At 32.7% G+C, this 21,682-nt stretch overlaps 2 protein-coding genes across 3 annotated transcripts in view; one reads left to right on the plus strand and one right to left on the minus strand.

Moving 5' to 3' along the window:
• Nucleotides 1-21,682, minus strand: part of LOC148608732 (cysteine--tRNA ligase, cytoplasmic-like) — a 169,518-nt gene that overhangs the window by 50,487 nt on the left and 97,349 nt on the right. The window lies entirely within an intron of this gene.
• On the plus strand, nt 8,973-16,809 carry LOC148608734 (uncharacterized). Its single transcript, XM_088596442.1, has 4 exons — nt 8,973-9,012; nt 12,314-13,271; nt 14,328-14,944; nt 15,332-16,809. The coding sequence occupies exons 2-4, from the start codon at nt 12,321-12,323 to the stop codon at nt 16,614-16,616; spliced, it is 2,853 nt and encodes a 950-aa protein (XP_088452568.1). The 5' UTR covers nt 8,973-9,012; nt 12,314-12,320; the 3' UTR covers nt 16,617-16,809.

Genomic DNA, 21,682 nt, shown 5'->3' on the forward strand with positions numbered 1-21,682 from the left:
GTACAGTAGGATATTTAGGTAATACCAAACTAGGTACTGTGTATGTAAGCCACCATTTAGCCCCTCCATAAAAAAAATATTTATTATTACAGAGTAATCAAGGGAATCAAGGTTTTAGCGGTAATCAAAAGAATGTAATCCAGGGACAAAGACCAAACATGGAAAACAGACATTCACAACAAAGAACATAAAGTAACTAAAATCATAATACGAAGTAACAAAAGTAAATGAGCAACTCAAAAAAAAAACTTTAATAAAGAACATTGACTTATTCACAAGTGAGAAACCAATAATAGGTTCATATTATTTTTTGTAGCAATCTGCTTTGTTCTTTATAGCAGTACATGTTTTACAATCGCTGAAACTTGCCTCCTCAACAATATGTCAGAGTAAGGAGTGAGGGTACTCCCAGAGATAATGAGACACTGTGTGTCTACTGGGAAGAGGCCTGGTCTATCGATAGCTCTGAACAGCTTATTCTATTAGCAGGGTGACTATCACTGGCACTTAAACAAGATTTTTTTGAAAAACTGACCAAAATTTTGAAAAACTTGGCCCGAAATACTTGGAGATTAATGAAACTAGATATCATGGAGATGGCAGCCATCTCTTAGGGCCCCACTGGTTGAAAATATATTTTTAAATATCCACTGCTTAACAGGAAATATTGAGAACTTGGTAAAAAATTGGTCGATCGAAACGAAACGTAAACATGACTTGTAACTCATCATAATTGACACATGATTGACTTACTTACCAAATATAAGTCCAATATCTGCATGCGTATGGAAAAAAAGTGTGAAAAACTGTGATTTTATTGAAATTTTGGAATTCCAAGGGCCGTAACTTGTCAAAAATCAGTGGAACGGAACAAAACATACACTTGAGTTGTAACTAATCATACTTGACACAAATACACAACATTGGTCCATTATCTGCAAGCGTATGGAAACAATATGCGGAAAACTGCAATTTTAGTGAAATTTTGGAATACCAAGGACCGTAACTTGGTCAAAAACCGGTGGAGCGGAACAAAACTCAAACCTGATTTGTATCTATTCATAATTGACTCGCATACAAAATATCAGCCCAATATCTGCAAGCGTATGGGAAAAAAGTGCATAAAATGGCAATTTTAGTGAAATTTCAAAGTCCAAGGGCCATTACTTGATAAAATATTGGTGGAGCGAAACGAAACTTAAACTTGATTTGTAACTATTCATACTTGACCAACATACAAAATATCAGCCCAATATCTGCAAGCATATTGAAAAAAAGTGTGGAAAACTGATTTTGTCAGAATTAATGTCATACTAAAAACAAAAACTACTCAGTTTTTATGTAGGGATGAAATCAGGAATTGACAAGCATCTCTATTAGAGAAAACAAGGTTCAATTTGAATATCGTATCCTATGGGAATAAAATCTATTCAGGGCAGTTGGTAAATCCATCAGGTTTTGCTTGAAAGAATGTGCCTTACAGACTGTATTTCTATAAACTAGAGGCTCTAAAGGGTCTGACTCGCTCACCTTGTGAATTTGAAATCATTAGAAAGAAAAAGTTTATCAATTAAAGAGGTCCCTATACTTATATCATTCCAGCTACCTGTTGAGCCATCTAACCCACTCAAATGTTGAATCAATTAAAAACAGCATTGTGGTCAAAAAGCCTATAATGTTTCAAAACATTGGCACTTTTGGTTTTGGAGAAAACATAATCAAAGTACTGAAGTACTGACTCAATGTAGGTCTTCATAGCTTGCTGTTTACATTTCAAATCATAAAAAATGGATTGTATAATATTTAAATAGGGAAAATAATTTTAAAACCTCTGTTTTGAAGGAGATGGGTATACAGTTTTACCCTTGTCCATGTTTTCATTTTTCTGTAACACTTTTTATGTCACAGCTTTCTAAGCAACTACTTGTCAGAGCGGCTTGAAATTTTAAAACATTCTTCCCGAAGTTATGTCATTTGATGGTATCCATTTTCAAATAAATTGACAACAACTTCCTTTTTACTGAGGACTTTGTTTATTTTTTACTTTATATTTTAAAAGTTGACAATTTTGACATGCTTTTCTCTGCAACTACTCATCTCAGTGCCTTAAAATTGTAAAACATTTTTTTCGTAGTTATGCTTTATACTGGGATCCATTTTTGGGAAAATTCGACAACAACTTCCTGTTTACCAAGGACTTTATTTATTTTCCTTATATCATGGTTGAAAACCGGGGTATCACTAGTGAGCCATCACTCAGAGATTTATAGTTGAATTTTTACTCTGTTAGACAAAGCTTTTGACAGAAGATGGTCTATAAACTGAGCAGTCATGACACCTAAACAAAACAAAACAAATGGGAGAAAAATTATCCACTACTTTCTAAACTTTTCAGACACATAGATTTGATGATACAAATTTCAAAATGTACATGTTAAATCAGTCTCCCATGTTTTTTGTTTTTGTTTCACAAATTCAATACAAAGCATTTGCTTCTGCTTATCATAGGACTGAACCAAATATTTTTACATGTATGTCTAAAAGGCTATAAAATTAGGGTTTTCCCAAAGTCTTATCAGTGCACTGTACGCTTTTATAGCTAAACAACTGTTGAATCCAGTGAAAGAACGTAAATTTGCCTTTTTGCTGTCTAATTACGATCAATATGAATCAAATGACCAAACAATCAGGCCAAAGCATCAACACAGCAGCCCAACCAGTAGTAGGACATATTCTGAGTTCTGTCTGATTACTCAAAGGCTTGATTCTTTCACCTCTACAGTGCAAAATAAGTTACTAACAGAATCCCAGGAAGGATGAGTTCTGAGAGACTCAAAAAGGTATTCAAACAACTTGTATCTTTCAGTACTTTTGGATTCCATATCCTCGATGGCTAAACCAGTGAATAAGCAAGTCCCATTCTAATTAACTGCATTGGTGTGAAATATTCCAAATGAACATAAGCATAAGACTTTTGGTGAATAAAATCTTTACCAACTTAGACAAGAACTAATATGTTACACATTTTTTAACGGGTGTTGTTAATTGTTATGTGTTATGTGTTAAGATAACAAATAATAATAGGAATATAATTATTGAAACTGAGCTTGTTACAATGATTATGATACTGTTTACAAGTAACAATATGTAAAATCAAAGACTGAAGTTTCCAAAGTCGCTAATCATCAAATATTCACTGTCACTGATTTTGGCATACTCTAAACATCTGAAATGGTACAAATGCGATATGCTCTAAAATCAGGGGACATCCGCCAAAAATCTTGGTTCCCTTGATATCATTGTGTACTATTTTGTAACCATTATGATCCGAATGGCTATATATAGATATCCGTGTACTGATAATATATATGACCTTTATATAATCAATTGTAATGAACGCCCTTGTTTGAATCAGAAACTGGGTGGTATTACGTAAATTCAATGCTAACCGATCATTATGATATTGACAGGGAACCAGTTTATGAACCAGATTAAGCAGCTGGCAATGAATACTCATAAATATTGGGGCTTGCTAATGCATATGACCTATATAGTCTTGTAACGAGTCTCAGTGCCTGAATCGGAAACAGGGTAATGTTCAAAGCTAAGTGATCATTTCATGTAAATTTTCTGTTCTCATTCAAGCAAGAAACACACGTAGATCACACCTGTATGATATTTAAGAGGTACATTTTTATCTCATATGAAGCTAGAACTATAATGCTGTGGTGGTGAACACGGCGAAGATCTGCTGGATTATGTGGCATATAACTAAACATTAATGCAAATCATATGCGAATATCAAATACAGAAATTACGAGTGAAAGAAGTCGCTAACAGTATTAGCAACTTAAAAAGAGTTTTGTGCAGCATGTTAGTAACACAACTATAATCATGTTGTATACTGCACACAAAAAAAATTAATAAAATAAAATAAAAGAACAAAGCATCAGAAAACAGTTAGTTTATTATTTATAAGAAGGTAACTAAGTGCAAAAGAAGACTACAATTTGAATTAATAAGTTTTCCATAATTACAATATTTTATAAGTTAAATCTGATTTAAAATATAGAATGACTTAAATAATACATGTACTTCAAGTACTGCATGTGATTTTAAGTTGATATTCTCTGAAAAGGTATTTGAAAAAAGAAATGGCACATTTGTTCAAAAATATCAAATAACAGTACTATCTAGTGAAGTAGACAATCATATAAATGGTATATTATAAAACAAAACCTATTATCTTCATATATAATGCATCATATTTCCACAAATTTAACATTACATTTTCGAAGAAATAATGTAACGTTCTGCATAAGAACCTTTGTTTAAGGCTGTTTAACATCTTTTTAAATTAAAAAATGTATCAAAATTTGACATGATGCTCATCTAGTGAAGAGTGATGCAAAGGTACTAATTTACGGTGGCCATATGTGTAGAAAAAACTTGAGATAATCAAAACTTTTTTCGAAACCAATACAGGACTTATGAAGAAAGACTGATGTCTACATTAGGGAATGCATTTGTGAAGTTACCCATCTATAAAAAAAATAGTAAAACTGTTCCCCAAATGGCGTCCCCTTCAGTTTCAGCAACTTTTCTCCTTTACCTTGCAGCCGAGTCATATTTTTGTCTCAAATGTATATATTTAGCAACCTAGGGTCACTTATGATATTGACCTGCAGAGAACCAGTGATATAACTTTCTCCTAAGGTCACGTGAGAAATTAATACGCATGGGATCGACTGTCACCATGTGATCAAACGGGCTGATGAAACAAGTCGGAAAATAGTGTGAACTTATTATACAGAGTATTATGAAAGATTTGAAATTTCTCTTGTATTCTTTCCATTGACTATAGTCAGTGCCTAGAAACTAGATAGCAGATGCTTGTGAGTGCTACTGTAAAATATGATATCCGCTTAACGAGGCAAGATTTCGTTTGATACCTAGGACAATTTCAGCCACTGCCGGGCTTCATTGACAAAAAAGGCCAAAAACTCCAACAAGGGTCAACAGATCTCTATGATTAGATTACATCATGCTGAATACTTATAGTCAAATTTTGTTTAAACCAATAATATAATTGTCCACAATACCCAAAAGGAACAATCCTAATATCAGTTCTGTCCACAATACCCAAAAGGAAACAATCCTAATATGAGTTCTGTCCACAATACCCAAAAGAATATATTTACAAAGAACATGTTTTAATGTTTTGGAAAGATTTTAATAATTACAACATGAAAATGAACACTGAAAAACTGACAATGAGGAAAATGGATGCCAAGTGATGACAATTTCTTACATGGCCCTTGATGCCAGGTATGCTAAAAACTGGGTAAAGCAATTACATTTTTAATCAAGAACCTGCAAGTGCTTTTATATTTTTGTATCAAAGTTTTGTTTTGGCAAAAACCAATGAGTGTGAGTGATAATGATACTCATGATGCAAAAGCTTTTCTGCAATGAATTCATTACAATCTGACACTTCATTACAAATACAAGCAAAATGGATTAGTCGTCAAATGTAAGTACAATAAGAGAGTGCATATCACCATCTAATAATAGAAAATAAGGAGAATCAAAATCATCTCTTTTGTCATAAATTTTAGTTTGATGGCTGCCATTTTCTGGTGTAATAGAACAATTGAGTGTATATATATCTAATTGAGAACTACACACTAACAATTTATGCTTCTTATCAAACAAATTTAAAGAAAATCTGCTTCACTTAATTTTTAAACAGAGATAAAAAACCAACAAAAGGATTCTTTTTTTAAGAAAATCATTTACATTATGCCAGATCATAAGTGAATCCTTTAAAACAATAAACACCATGTTTAAATTGAGTTATATCCCTTTGAACCAAAATACACAATTTTTATCATGTTTCATTAATTTGCCCTAACAGAATATTTTTCAACATTCATTGCTATTATCAAGGAACATGAAATGTTGGGGACTTATAAGCTCTTTTTTCACGTTTTTTCTGTAGTGTATTTTTTTATTTGTGAACTCGATTGTATGTTTTTTCAAAAAGGAATGGAGGGATTAGATTGAACAAAACAAAATAAATGGAGGGGCTCTTTGGCTTAAAAGGGGGAACATTGCAATATCTCAGGAACCTAGGTGGCCATTTGTGATTTTTCACATTTTCCCCATATACAAAGAATAAAATGCTTTGCAGGAAAAAGCATGATACAGGTGCAGAGTATGGACTGATACAGCTCTGAATTATGATTACGATTAAATATGTAACACAGGAAAAGAATTTGACCAGAATTGTAGTGGTCCCTTTTTTGATTCTTTAGTCCTCAATAAACATAACTATTAGAATGCTTGCTTCTGGTTCCTTATTGGCTTTTCATTCCTAATTGAACTGAGTTACAACCCCAAAATCAATTCTTCCTTCTTTGTGGTATGGCACCTGTGGTACAATTTCAAAGAGATCCATTCAATTGTATTCAACATAGTAACCTTTAAGTCATGAAAATGCTTGTTTCTGGCACCTTTTTTATCCCATTTTCTAAAGTAGTATAGGTTACAAAGTGAAAAATGTATCTCAGTCCTTTTTTTCTTTGAGGTATGGCACATTGTGGTAAAATTTAAAAAAGATTCATTTATTCATGGCAATGTTATTGTCTGGACATCATGAAAAAGCTAGTTTCTGGTCCCTTTTTGATGCTTAATTCTCAGACGGTTCAAGTCATATCTGTCCTAATTAAACCAGCCTTTCATTTGTAATATGGCAACCATAGTATAATTTTATAAAGATCCTTATGCTTATACTCAAATAAATTGTCTGAAAAGCAAATTGTATACTGGAGGTTAGATGATGATTGTGATTTAAACACATCATATATTAATTGTATACTGGAGGTTAGATGATGATTGTGATTTAAACACAGCATATATTAATTATATACTGGAGGTTAGATGATGATGATGATTTAAACACAGCATATATTAATTGTATACTGGAGGTTAGATGATGATTTAAACACAGCATATATTAAATTGAGCAGAATTCAAATAATAGCATGGTCAAAGAACATTGAAATTAGTCACCTACAGTCCCTGGACCAACCTTCTCAACATTGAAATTAGTCATTTACCTACAGTCCCTTCTCAACATATACAACGGATATATAAGAATCACCCAAATTATCCATCATAGTTCTATACAGGAATCCCCTTGTAAAATTATCCATCCCAGTTCATGTACTTTTTTTTTACTGTCAATACTTTACTTCAGAAGATCAAATAGTAAAAGCCCATGCTAAGTAGTTTCCAAGGTCACTTAAATAAGATTGTGTTTTCTATTTGATGATATATGTGGAACACTGATAGCATCAGTGGACCACCATTCCATATAAATTAGACAACCTTTAAACTTATAATTACTTATTTTTTAAGTATAAAACTAACCATTAAGTAAATCAAAATATTTTCAATATCTTCAGCTGCACAATGGTTAATATTTTTTTTGCATTTTTTTTTTTTTAAATATATGGGAGAAACAGGTACATAGTGCACACTTTATGAAAAAAAGCCCATATACATAAACATACAATCATGCTGACAATCCCAGGGCTCATATGACCACCTGGGTACAGTCACATAAACATACAATCATGCTGACAATCCCAGGGCACATATGACCACTTGGGTACGGTCACATAAACATGCAGTCATGCTGACAATCCCAGGGCTCATATGACCACTTGTGTACAGTCACAGAAACATGCAGTGATGCTGATAATCCCAGGGCTCATATGACTACTTGTGCACAGTCACAGAAACATGCAGTCATGCTGACAATGTCAGGGCTCATATGACTACTTGTGCACAGTCACAGAAACATGCAGTCATGCTGACAATGTCAGGGCTCTTGTGTCCACTTGTTTGTTTGTTGTTGGGGTTTAACGTCCGAGCAGCAGTATTTCAGCTATATTCAGACGATGAACATGAAATTGATGATAAAATGAACATGAAATAATGATGAAATGAAAAAGGGATGGGACACAAGGATAATGGGGTCGACATATTTTGATTGCCACTGGAAATAGGGAGAAATGGGTAGGGTCAGGCAATTTAGCCTCCTGTGGCGAAGCCCTATGGTTCCTACTCCGGGAGAATACCACAGTAGGGTTCTTTCACGTGCGAGGAACATGGCATCTTTCCCAACACGGTGCACCACTATGGTTTGCAGTCAGGTTTTCCGTATTATAGCCTGACAACCCCAGCATGTAACACGCCAGGGGTACCCCATTCCACCACATCCCAGTTGCTCTGTGGGCAGAGCGCCCTAGCCCCTGGCTAGGGTTCTGAGCACTATTTAGTCGCCTTTTACGACAAGCTTAGCGCTGCTGCAGGCCTATTCTTTTAACACCCGGACCTGCACGGGGTGTGTCCACTTGTGCACAGTCATATAAACATGCAGTCATGCTGACAATGTCAGGGCTCCTATGTCCACTTGTGTACAGTCACAAAAATACAAAGAAAATTTTCTTTAATTTCATTGCAAAAAGTCAGATTTTATTAGACCACATATAAAAAGGAAAGCTTTAGTACCCAAAATTGGAAACATCAATTTACATTGATAATATTGTAATCTAGTGTTTTTGTTAATGCTAAAAGTGTTTTATGAATTAAGTTCAAATCAAATTATCTGAGCCTAAAGCTCCCTTCCAAGTTCCATATTTGTAGAACTCTTACAGGACTTTACTTGGTCCATGTTCAGCTGGTAAGAATAACTGAATGATTTCTGTTTCAAGCTTTTCAATTTATCACCATATTTTGCTCACTGGTAAATACTGGGACATTTACTAAGATGGCCAGATTAAGTGATGCTGTATTTTAGATAAAATCTCATATCCTGACCTCTGATCTCAACATCTACTGTCAATCATACACAGGAAATTTACATAGCAATAATTGACAGAACAAAAGTTGTTATCCAAAATCTAAGTTACAACAGAGTGGATGGAGAGTTTAACACCAAAGGTAAAGTTACAAGTCAATACAATTATATAATAAATAATAATAAAAAAAATACAATTATATTTTTGAAAAACTTATGAAGCTTAAGTATTTTCTCAAATCTTGTTAATGTACATGTAGGCTCATTCTTATTAAAACCTGGAATATTATTTAATAAAATATATGGCATTTAAAAAATTGTGTAAACTCTCTAGTTTCATTTTTTATTTGTTGTAAAAATAAGAGTGTAATATGAAAAATTCATTAATTTGTTCCCTTTATGTTTTCTGGATAACTCTAAATATGCCTTTAAATCAGACAGCCCAGAGTACACAATAATTAAACACAGGTCTTCCCTGTTCCATATTGTCAATATAATGGTGTGTTTGTTAAATACTATTTTTTGTGTTGCTTTATTATTTTGTATACTAATATGAAATTATAAATTATCATTTTCATTATACCACTACAAAATGCACTAGGAGACAGATGGAAGAACAAGCTTCATAGAGATTAATTAAGTTCCCTTTGAGTTCCATCCAAACAAAAGTAAATGAAAAGAAAGAAGAACCAGAAAAAAAGAAGATTCAGTGAAAAAAATAATACAGTGGTGGTGGGGGGGGGGGGGGAGGGGGGGGTGTGGCGCCTTTAGTCCCTTAGAACTCATGGACCATTAGAGATATCTGCAATCTGATTGAAAAATGCAGGCAGCGATTTTCACAAGGAATAAAAAAAAAAAAACATTTTGATTTCAGACAAAAAATAAATCAAAGTGCTGTTAGCACCAGAGATTTCTGATTCTTGTGAAAATAGTACTATTCACTCAAACTCAAAGATAACATGATGTAAAATAAAACTATAACCATGAATTTCCAATTCTCATATAATTTAGAACTGTTTTTTCTTAAATGTTTAAACTGAATGTTAATCTTTGATACTGAATTAAAGAGGTAGGCAAACCTGTAAACCTTTCTCTTCTACCGACAATGTCTAATCTGGGAGATTTAAAGAGATATGCAAACCTGTAAACCTTTCTCTCCTACAGACCCCTTATAACTCGAAAATGGTCCAAAACATTTCAAATCAGCTGACAAATTTGCTTAGCAGAATTAAAAAGGAATACAATGTAAAAAGGGTTATCAAAATCGAAAGAAAAACATTCTACATGGGTTTTAGTAAAACACCTATTTTAACCCTTTTGGCCCCTTACTGTAAAACAGGGCCATAAAATCCAAAGTAAATAGTAACATTCCTATAGTGGTTAGTAAAGTCATATACAAATTTCATAACAATTAGTCAACCACAACAAAATTTATTACAAAAAAAACAAGTTTCTATGGACGACGATAACCAAGAAGAGGATGACAGTGCTATACCAATATACAACCACAATTTTGGGGTGTGTCCCCTTTGACCCCTTATAACTAAACTGTAAGAGGTATCTGAAATCTGACTGAAAAAACCCAGGCACAGATTTTCATAAGATATTTAGTAAAAGAAATTTTTGAAGTAGGACCAAAAATAAATAATAGTCAAGTTATTGTCTGGACAATTACTTAATTAAATTCGTTTCTGAATTAAAGCCATACTATTCACAAAATGCCATAAACAATACTCTATTTATTTATTCCTAAACCTAAGACAGAACTTAGTTTACTCTGCCCCATGTCATTGGAATACCCTCTAAAATGAATAAGAAGTACAAAAGGAATAAGTGAATAAGTCTTATTAAGCAGAATTAAAAATCTTCCTAATTCAACTGTATTTACATGTACTATAATGTTAAATGATAACTTGTGTATAATATACTAGTCCTCATTTTGTAATTTTCCTCTGTATTTTTGTTTTATTTGAGGACCTCAGGGAAGATTAGTTGTAAACTACCTGTGTTACCCTCTTGAAATAAAGTTGTATTATAAAACAATATCACAGATATTCCTCAGCTTTTACTAGAGTAACATAGTTGAATTCTATAAAATGCTTGCTTTAGGCCCCATTTTAGCCCCTAGTTCTAAACAGTTATTATAAAATTTTATAAAGATCAACCAACTAATACTCAAGTAATCACACGAAAACCAGGTGTCTAAAAACAACAACGCCAAAGAAAATGACATGGTTGACGACAGCGCTATACCAATATACGACCGCAAATTTTTTGTGGTCATATAAAAATGTACACTTATATTTTTCAAGATCGGAATTGTGATTTATTCTGTATCATAATATTTTTGGTAAGAAAGTTTTTTTTTTCCAGATTCCCAATCATAAAAATTTGGATGTTTAGGAATTGCGAATAAAAGTATTAATGTGTTTAAACATTGAAAACATTTTTTTATTCTTCTTTAAATTATTAAACTTGAAAAGTGTGCACAGTTTCTTTTTTCCATCAATGTACATTTATGTATTCTATGAATCCTTGGGAGACACATTCTTTGTATGAGCCATGGCTCCAAGGGTCTCCAGGGTTAACAGGTTTCATTTTGTTGATGCTTTGATGCATGCATGCCAAATTTCACAATTTGATGTCAATAGACTATGTATTTTACTCCTTATTCCCTCCAAAAATTTGATTAAATTGTCGACCTAATTTCAGATAAATCTACATAAGATACTTATCCTGTTTAACTATTTTTATTCATGAATATCAGTTCTTCAGAAATCAGGCCAAAAATTTGTCTAGTTTCCTGCTTTTATTTTGGTGCCTTCCCTAAGCATTTAATGGCTTTTTTGGCTCAAACATCATTAAAGTCTAGAGTCTTACCTCATTGAACATACAATGTTTTTGAAAAATAAAATCATTATATTTTTCTTGCTGGTAGCAGGAAACAAAACTGCTATTATTATAATTATAATTATTATTATTATTTTTTATTTTATTTTATTTTATTTCTTTCGGTAATTTTATTTTATTTTATTTTTTTATTTATTTATTTATTTATTTTATTTTTTTTTGGGGGGGGGGGGGAGGCTGGGCGGGCGCACTTACTTCCAAAATATGGATAGCTGAATGAATTGTCTAGCAGGAGACTAATAGATTCAGAAAGTTGAAGCCCTGTTAGGCAGAATTTTTTTTCCATTCGACAAAGATTCAAAATGATTTTTAAAACAAGTGTTTTAGTCATGGAAAATGTGATTGAACCAGTTCTGTGAGAAATGAGGTGAAGGTCAATACTAATGAGTTACGTCTTTCTTACAAATGAGGAGAGGAGGGTAAAGTTTGAAAAAAGGGAGAGGGTCAAATTTCACTTAGTTATTTACAAGACTAAGTTCACATGTCAACAAAATATCCATATCCATATTTAATTTGTAATATTTGTTCCAACAGAAAAGCCATGTACAAGGTTTCTTTTTCCTATAATGCTGATGCAAAGACAGATATCAATCTTAAAGTTGGAGACATAATCACACAAGTAGAAGATGTTGGAAATGGTTGGTCATTGGGGTATAATGCATCATCAGGTAAAACAGGAACCTTCCCAACAGAATTTATTATAAAAAAGGAATCGTTCAAAAACAAAATCAAAAGACTCTCACTGGCAAAGAGATCTTCAGACAAGATTAAACAGTCTCCAGTCAAGGCCAGTGAGGGGACCTTAATCCCCAGGGAGAAGGCAAAGATACCTGACAACATTCTCCACAGAAGACTTACATATCATTCTGGCAATAAGCAGGTAATAAGTGTAAAACTTCCAAATTCTATTATAAGACCAATTAAAACAGCCCAACATACCATACTTAGAAGTAGTCTTAGGAAGAAAAAAATCCTGAATAGTTTCTTTGGTTTTGTTGGCGGATTAATTGCTAGTGGAATTCTGTATGTTCTCCTGCGATACAGTTATGACTATTCTATAGAGACATCAGGCTGGCTTACCTTAGGATTTTCTGTCCCTATTTGTGTAGGGATGACACTATCTACACATATGCGTTGCATCATACTTTTAATGGTGCCAAATTTATTTACTGGAAAAGGCAGGACTGTCCTTATGTCAATTATTTTTGCCAAACTTTTAGCTGGGCCTGTTGTCAATATTGCATATAATGCTCAACAAGCATCTGAATCTATGGCATGTGCCCAGGAGCTAATTTACAACCAAACTCATCAACTCAAAAGACAACTAGAGGGGCCAATGCGCAGAATTGAAAAAACTATATACAATGGACTTGTGAAAGTTAGGGATGTAGCTCAAGGTATCAAGGACTTTATTCAGCCAGTATTGAAGGTCATAGACAGCTTCACAAGTGGGTTGGAAAAAGCTGGAAATGCCCTTAAAACAGCAGCTGATGTAAGTCATATCATGTTTGATCCATAGTATTTAACTAGAAATATTGCGAGCAAGCTCTCAAAAGAAACCACTCACTTCAAACAGAGTTATGTAAAAATTGTAAGTTCAGGCATGATGATTTTATGGATTTTTGGCATAAATCTATCTAAGGAAACTTAGCTTTTTTCCTGTCATCTTCTCACTTCATTCAGTTTCATCCTACCTGCATTTTGCATACATTTTATTAATCTTTTTTTTTTTTTTCTTTTTTTTTTTTTTTTTGACATTTGAGTATATAAATTTCTCTTTTGATATTAACTGACACAGTGCATGAGTACTTTGATAAGAATGTGCCTTATCACATACAGTGTCCAATCCAACTTTTTGCATCTTTAGGTAGATTTTTGCCCCATCTCATTGACCATTTATATCTATAGGTAGTTTTTTGCCCACTCCCACAAACCCTTGAAGGTAAGTTTTGTATCAGGGCAATCCCAAGGACTTCCCACATGTTTTTTTTCTTTAGAAAATTTGACTGGAGTATAACACTAGTGCTTATTAATTTTCAAATTTTTGTATGGCTATTTTTCATCCTACTGAAAGGTTCTCAGAATGAAACCCATATTGTAAACAAGCTTAATACAACCAAGGAGGTTAAATCTGTGGGGACAGGTATGGCTACAGCATTAAAACTTGATACAACTTGGACTTTCCAAAAATGGAAAATGATCTTGTTGTCAGGACCTTTCACTGAAAGGTGTGTTTACACTTGGTAAATACCTTTTTGTTTCTAGTGTTGTTTTGTTTTGTCTTACTTTAAACATAATTTATTTATTATTATTATTTTTTTTTTTTTGGGGGGGGGGGGGTATTTCCTTAAACATTTGGAGCCAAAACTTCCAAAATATATCCCAACTGTCCTTTTATGTGGTGGATACAATTTCATAGATATCTATTTTCTCATATTTCTCTATTTTGTACAACTGCAATTCATTTTATAAAAAGATGTTTTCAAAAGGACTCTTTATTTTCTTATTGTTACCATTATTGTTTATAGCCCAAACTTTATCTTATCAGAAATGTTCAAGTGGAGTTCAGTATGCCAAATCTAAGTGTGTGGATGGTATCAATGGAGCTAAAAGTGCCTGTGAGAGAGAACTCAGAAAAATTGATCCCACTAATAAAATCATTAACTTTAGTAAAGATACCTCAAACAAGGTTGTTGGATTTGGTAAAGATGCCAAGGGTAAAATTGTTGATTTTGGTAAAAGTATTGGAGATGGCATCAAAGGATTTTTTGGAAAAAAGAGAAAAAAAAGAGGAGCCATGATTGAGCAGGAAAAGGCAGCAATTGCATCAGCAAAGCAACTTATTGGTAGGGTAGAGAGTAGAAAACAACAGAAGATTAGAATGAACCCATCAAACCAAGAAACATTCCTTACAAAGATTTCCCTGGACAAACCATCAACTAATGGAAATAACAATCTTGTAGAAAGCACACACTTTCCAAAACTGAACTTAAAAAATATATCTCATCAAAGCTTAATCCATAAAACAAGTCTGACAAGACAACTCCAATCAACAACAAGAAATCTAAGAACACCACTCGAACCAACAAGCAGTCTTACACTATCAGTCCAATCAACAAGCAGTCTGAAAACACCACTAAAACTGGCAATACATTCAATACAAAGGTAAATCATATTTGATGTATTCTTTTTTTTTTTTTTTTGCACAAGATCATTGTCACAATAATTTATTGGTTGAAACTTGACCAAAATTAATGTGGTAACAAAAAGTTACCTGATACTTATAGGTATTCATGGGTATCAAATAATCAATCATATCACAAACAATAATCAATGATACCATTGATTTATTTCAATCCAAACACAATCCAATTTTCATCTCAGTTCTTCAATTTTCTCAATGTTAGCGCGAAAGTATAGTTCAACTTTAGTTTTCCAATAGTTAATTTTCCTTTTCTTAAAACTTATAGCCCTTTTCTTCCATTAATTAAAAGCTGTATCTATTTTATCAGTTAGATTTTCTATAATTATCTATACTATTTTATATTTCAGATATAAGCGGTTAAGTCTGCTAGACAAAATCTGTATTGCCTTAGACATTAGTGCTATATGTCAAGTCGTACAGTTGGGAGAATATGTAGTCTGTACACCTTTAAAATTCTTCTCCGACCTGATTGGCCTGACTACCAATGGTATAAAGAAAGCCGTCTCCTCTGTGACTAACTTTTTTTACTTTGATTTTGATGGCAATTTTGATTCAACAGGAGACATCTCCTCATCAAAAACTGCAAAACAAATAGTATCAGAGGTGAAAGCAGACATTTTGTCTAAATTGGCAAAGTTTTCTGAAGCTGCAAGTATATTTGGGTATATAATGAGTTTAGCATTGTTAATACTATTCAGTAAGTCAGCTATATACCTACGGAAATTCTTGAGCAAGGACCGTTATGACAATTTCTACATAACTACTTCATTTAAGCAATATGACCTTGAATGTAGGGTAAATGGCAACAGCTCAGTTCTGCCTCTAAAAAGAGGAGAAAGGAGCAAGTATGTAGACACAAGGTCTCTCTTTCTGGTGTCTAAAGAGATTGCTCACTTTAAACAGGGGTTTGGGAAGGTATTAATTCATCTCCTTATTGCAGCAGTAATCATCGTCTTTGATTACACCTTGTACTTTGTTCTCAGCTTGATTGATCGCTATGGAAACCTGAATATAAACATTGGAGGCAATAGCAAACTTGATGTATCAGTTGATGGGAGTGGGTTTATAGCTGCTTTCTTGAGGGCTTTTCTAAGCACAATAGACTTAAACTCAGATTTCGGTGTTGAATTTAACCTTACAGTATGTATTCCAAAGGTAAGCAAACCTAATGAGGACAACATCTTCATTTTTAGTTTCCTTTATTTCTTTGGATTTGTTTTTGTTGTCATGCAGGCATATGGCTTAAGATTAAGACGCAAAATTGCAACATTTTTCTTTCCAGAAAGAGATGAAGAGAGAAACAAGTTCCTCCATGACAAGATCTGTATCAAAAGAAAATCATTTTTTGGTTGGATGAGACAACATATACTCTCTCGAAACAAACAATTTCATATTGAAAATAGAATCACTATTCGTGGCTGGCTTCAATATAAATATCCTGTCCTTGCCCAATTCTGTAGCATTTGCCTTCTGACCAAAAAACAATGCTTGAACTGTGACATGGACTATGATAAAAAAATAAGATTCTCAGTCTGTCCTGTCTGTAATTCAAACTACTGTGAGGAATGCTTTATTCATGAAATGAAAAATAATTGTCTTGTGTGTGATACTAGGAATAAATTCCAAAAATAGCACTACTGCTAATACCAAATATAACCATTGCATGTTCAGAGACTGACCGTTGCTTTAACCAATTATAACCACTACATGTACTGAGTCTGACTGTTGTTTTAACTTGTTATAACCAATACATGTACCAAGTCTGACTGTTGTATTAACTTATTATAACCAATACATGTACTGAGTCTGGCTGTTGCTCTAACCAATTATAACGAATAAATGTATCAAGTCTGGCTGTTGACTTAACCAAATATAACCATTGCATGCACCAAAAATGATTCAATACATGTACAGAGTACAACTGTTGCTTTTTCAAAAGTACTGGTTTTGATTGTTGCTAGTGCTACACAGGGCCATTACTTGTACCAAACAGTTTGTAGTTGTTATCAATATCCTTGACTGAGACAGTACTAGATCCCATTTGTTGTATTTTTGATAATTTAATAGTGGTATTTTTTGAGGGGTTTATTGTTTATTGTTATTGTTAAGCTATTCCAATTGCTACAGAATTACCAACAAAAATGAAGCAGAAATTTACAGCTTTTTGTATTTATTGTTGAATTTCAGATCATAACAAAATTGGACTACAGCTTGTACTTAAAAGGACTAGGGCCGTTGTTTTTACTGAATAGAACGGTTCTTTGTATAAAATATATATAGGATTGTTGTGTGCTGTAGTATTGAACTATTATACATTCAAATATTTCTTGAATTTAACATTAAAGCATAAATATTAGAGCTACAATATGTTTCAAGATTATCACTTAGACTACAACTGTAGGCATTGCTGGTATACTGCAGACACTCAAATTTTCAACCTCATTTTTAAGTTGAAAGTAGTTTTGGATTTTCAACTCTTTTCATTGACACTTTTAAAATTGAAAACCTCTGGTTTTCCTCCAGAAGACCACCCATTTCAAACTTGGAAATGTTCAGAACCTTGCACTGTAAAGTGTTTAAAATTTGTCTGTTTTGTTTTCCCCGATGTTAATAACCACGATGTAAGCAACATTATGATTTTTTTTTCATGTTATAAAGTGAAAGCTGCATATAACATTACTACATTTGTACAATTAAAGGATTATAAAAAAGAACTGATCAAACCTGAAACCATTATGCCCTTTTGGTTTGATGCTACATTTGTACAGTTAAAGGATTATAAAAAAGAACTGGTCAAACCTGAAACCATAATGCCCTTTTGGTTTGATGCTACATTTGTACAATTAAAGGATTATAAAAAAAAGAACTGGTCAAACCTGAAACCATAATGCCCTTTTGGTTTGATGGTATTTACTATAACATCACTACATTTGTACAATTAAAGGATTATAAAAAAAAGAACTGGTCAAACCTGAAACCATAAAGCCCTTGTGGTTTGATGGTATTTACTATAACATTACTACATTTGTACAATTAAAGGATTATAAAAAAGAACTTGTCAAACCTGAAACCATAATGCCCTTGTGGTTTGATGATATTTACTATAACACTACATTTGTACAATTAAAGGATTATAAAAAAGAACTGGTCAAACCTGAAACCAAAATGCCCTTTTGGTTTGATGCTACATTTGTACAATTAAAGGATTATAAAAAAGAACTGGTCAAACCTGAAACCATAATGCCCTTGTGGTTTAATGGTATTTACTATAACATTACTACATTTGTACAATTAAAGGATTATAAAAAAGAACTGGTCAAACCTGAAACCATTATGCCCTTTTGGTTTGATGCTACATTTGTACAGTTAAAGGATTATAAAAAAGAACTGGTCAAACCTGAAACCATAATGCCTTTTTGGTTTGATGCTACATTTGTACAATTAAAGGATTATAAAAAAAAGAACTGGTCAAACCTGAAACCATAATGCCCTTTTGGTTTGATGGTATTTACTATAACATCACTACATTTGTACAATTAAAGGATTATAAAAAAGAACTGGTCAAACCTGAAACCATAAAGCCCTTGTGGTTTGATGGTATTTACTATAACATTACTACATTTGTACAATTAAAGGATTATAAAAAAGAACTGGTCAAACCTGAAACCATAATGCCCTTGTGGTTTGATGGTATTTACTATAACACTACATTTGTACAATTAAAGGATTATAAAAAAGAACTGGTCAAACCTGAAACCAAAATGCCCTTTTGGTTTGATGCTACATTTGTACAATTAAAGGATTATAAAAAAGAACTGGTCAAACCTGAAACCATAATGCCCTTGTGGTTTGATGGTATTTACTATAACATTACTACATTTGTACAATTAAAGGATTATAAAAAAGAACTGGTCAAACCTGAAACCATAATGCCCTTGTGGTTTGATGGTATTTACTATAACACTACATTTGTACAATTAAAGGATTATAAAAAAGAACTGGTCAAACCTGAAACCATTATGCCCTTTTGGTTTGATGCTACATTTGTACAGTTAAAGGATTATAAAAAAGAACTGGTCAAACCTGAAACCATAATGCCCTTTTGGTTTGATGCTACATTTGTACAATTAAAGGATTATAAAAAAAAGAACTGGTCAAACCTGAAACTATAATGCCCTTTTGGTTTGATGGTATTTACTATAACACTATATTTGTACAATTAAAGGATTATAAAAAAGAACTGGTCAAACCTGAAACCATTATGCCCTTTTGGTTTGATGCTACATTTGTACAGTTAAAGGATTATGAAAAAGAACTGGTCAAACCTGAAACCATAATGCCCTTTTGGTTTGATGCTACATTTGTACAATTAAAGGATTATAAAAAAAGAACTGGTCAAACCTGAAACCACAATGCCATTTTGGTTTGATGGTATTTACTATAACATCACTACATTTGTACAATTAAAGGATTATAAAAAAGAACTGGTCAAACCTGAAACCATAATGCCCTTGTGGTTTGATGGTATTTACTATAACATTACTACATTTGTACAATTAAAGGATTATAAACAAGAACTGGTCAAACCTGAAACCATAATGCCCTTTTGGTTTGATGCTACATTTGTACAATTAAAGGATTATAAACAAGAACTGGTCAAACCTGAAACCATAATGCCCTTTTGATGTAATTTATTATAAGTATTATCAATGTTTCATTCAGTCTATTAGAATAATATTTCAAACATGTTTTACACATTTTTTATGATAGCATTGTAGGGGTGCTTTTGAAGATCATTTTACCATTATATTCAATACAAAACTTCCAACAATTATTTGCTGCCTACAACACACATATCCAGTTGACCAAGAATATAAGTGAACATTGCATTAGGTTTAGAATAGTTCTAATAGCATGAAATTACACGTATCAGTGATCGAATTTATGGGGAAATACTTGCTAAATGCAAGTTGAAATTCAATTTTGCTAGTAGAAACTATTTCCACTTGCTAAAATTTGCTAGTGGAATTCTGTATGTAATATAGGTGAAGTCCAGAAATAGCCCAAAAAACTTAAATTTAGCGAGTGTAAATGTTCAGTACTTTCTAAATTTACCTAAGGGAAAAAATTCCTAAATTCAATCCCAGCGTGTTGTTGTGCTTGGAATACCCTCATTTGTACAGGAAGTTGATATCCACCAAAATAGCTTATGCCACACACCAATCCATTGGAAGCAGAGATTTTTGTGATGAAAATTTTCTCTATCATTCGATATAGAGAAAAGTGGCAAGGTTCCACAAAACAGGAAATTTAAATCTAATAGCATCCAAAATGGCTTACAAAGTATGCCACATTTACATGAAGCTACACACCAAATTTAAAATCCATTCATCATTCCATAGGGAGCAGAGATAATTACAACGAAGTTCAGACATCAGGAAAGACGGAATGACTATTAGACAAGATAATTCAAGTATAGCATCCACTAGATGAGTGGGGGTATAACTTGTTACAGATTCTGGTTGTAAAAGAAATGAAAATTGGGTTGTTTTAGAAAAATCATTGTATATTTTCATTGATATATTTATTTCAAGTTTTTAAACAAATTCTACTGATGATTAAAATAGAATGTTTGTTGATTGAATAAAAGTAGTTGATAGAGATTAAGCTAATGATTAAACATTTTTAACGTAAACATAATTAAACGTATTTTTCATAAATCATAACATTTTTCATGCAAGTTCATTTGTATGCCAACAAAGCTGTCAAAACATGGTAGATATGTCAAATTTGGTCTAGAAAACCATGATCAGTGGATGCTGAAAAATATGTAATGGCCTTCCATACAAATAAAATGGTCATCAAGGGAACCAAGATTAAAAGAATGAAATTCATGCAGGGATGATGACTAGAAAGGGAAAACAGACTCATACAACAAAGAACAAAAAAATAACATGTACTAAGTGAGTACCTAAGGCTCCATTTAAAGCATGGACAAGGTGCACCTGTAGGGTAAATATCCTCTGCTTGTCTAGAAACACATACCCGCTCATAAAATGTTGATGAATTTTTCATTGGTACCATAACTAAAACAGTACAACTCAGCACGTCTATGTATAAAAACAACACTTATTCAGTAAGACTTATAAAAATTCTTTTCTGGAATCTAAAGTACCACCATTCTTATATCAGTATTACTCTGTTTGGGTTCAAAGCAAAACTAATTTAAACACATCATACAAATTACAATTAATTGAGGCGTTACATAGAAAAAAGAAATCACCTTTAATTTTTGTAGAAAAAATGATAAATTTCAGATTTATGAATTTATGTAAAACTACCTAAATGTAATACATTACTGAATCATAACATTTGATTCTAACATATAAATACAAGAATTATTTATATGGACAAATGATTTTATTTTTTGGAAATGGAGTGTAAGTAAGCACTGTAATTCTGGAGGGTATACAATTGACTTGGTATTCTCAGGCTCTGTTTTACTAACATCCACATAATAAGGGTTTTAATAGAACAATACACAGAACAAAGAGCTGCTTTCATGAATCCAGGAAAGAAGTACTACCACAGAAAATGATTTCCTTGGTACTTCATCCATTTCCTGTCTTTTTAACATCTGTAATGATGGAAAGAATAGCCATCACAAAGATACTGATCAGAAAAGTTTGGGCAGATTT

Source organism: Perna viridis, chromosome 8 (genome assembly GCF_037379345.1).
Source record: "Perna viridis isolate PV_CMFRI_1.1 ecotype Kerala chromosome 8, ASM3737934v1, whole genome shotgun sequence".
Lineage (NCBI taxonomy): Eukaryota > Metazoa > Mollusca > Bivalvia > Mytilida > Mytilidae > Perna > Perna viridis.

Bases quoted from the DNA above. Each gene is read 5' to 3' on its own strand.
- LOC148608734 (XM_088596442.1), top strand. From the start codon at position 12,321: ATGTACAAGGTTTCTTTTTCCTATAATGCTGATGCAAAGACAGATATC. The intron at 13,272-14,327 runs GTAAGTCATATC...TTATCTTATCAG, and splicing joins CCCTTAAAACAGCAGCTGAT to AAATGTTCAAGTGGAGTTCA. The intron at 14,945-15,331 runs GTAAATCATATT...TTTATATTTCAG, and splicing joins GCAATACATTCAATACAAAG to ATATAAGCGGTTAAGTCTGC.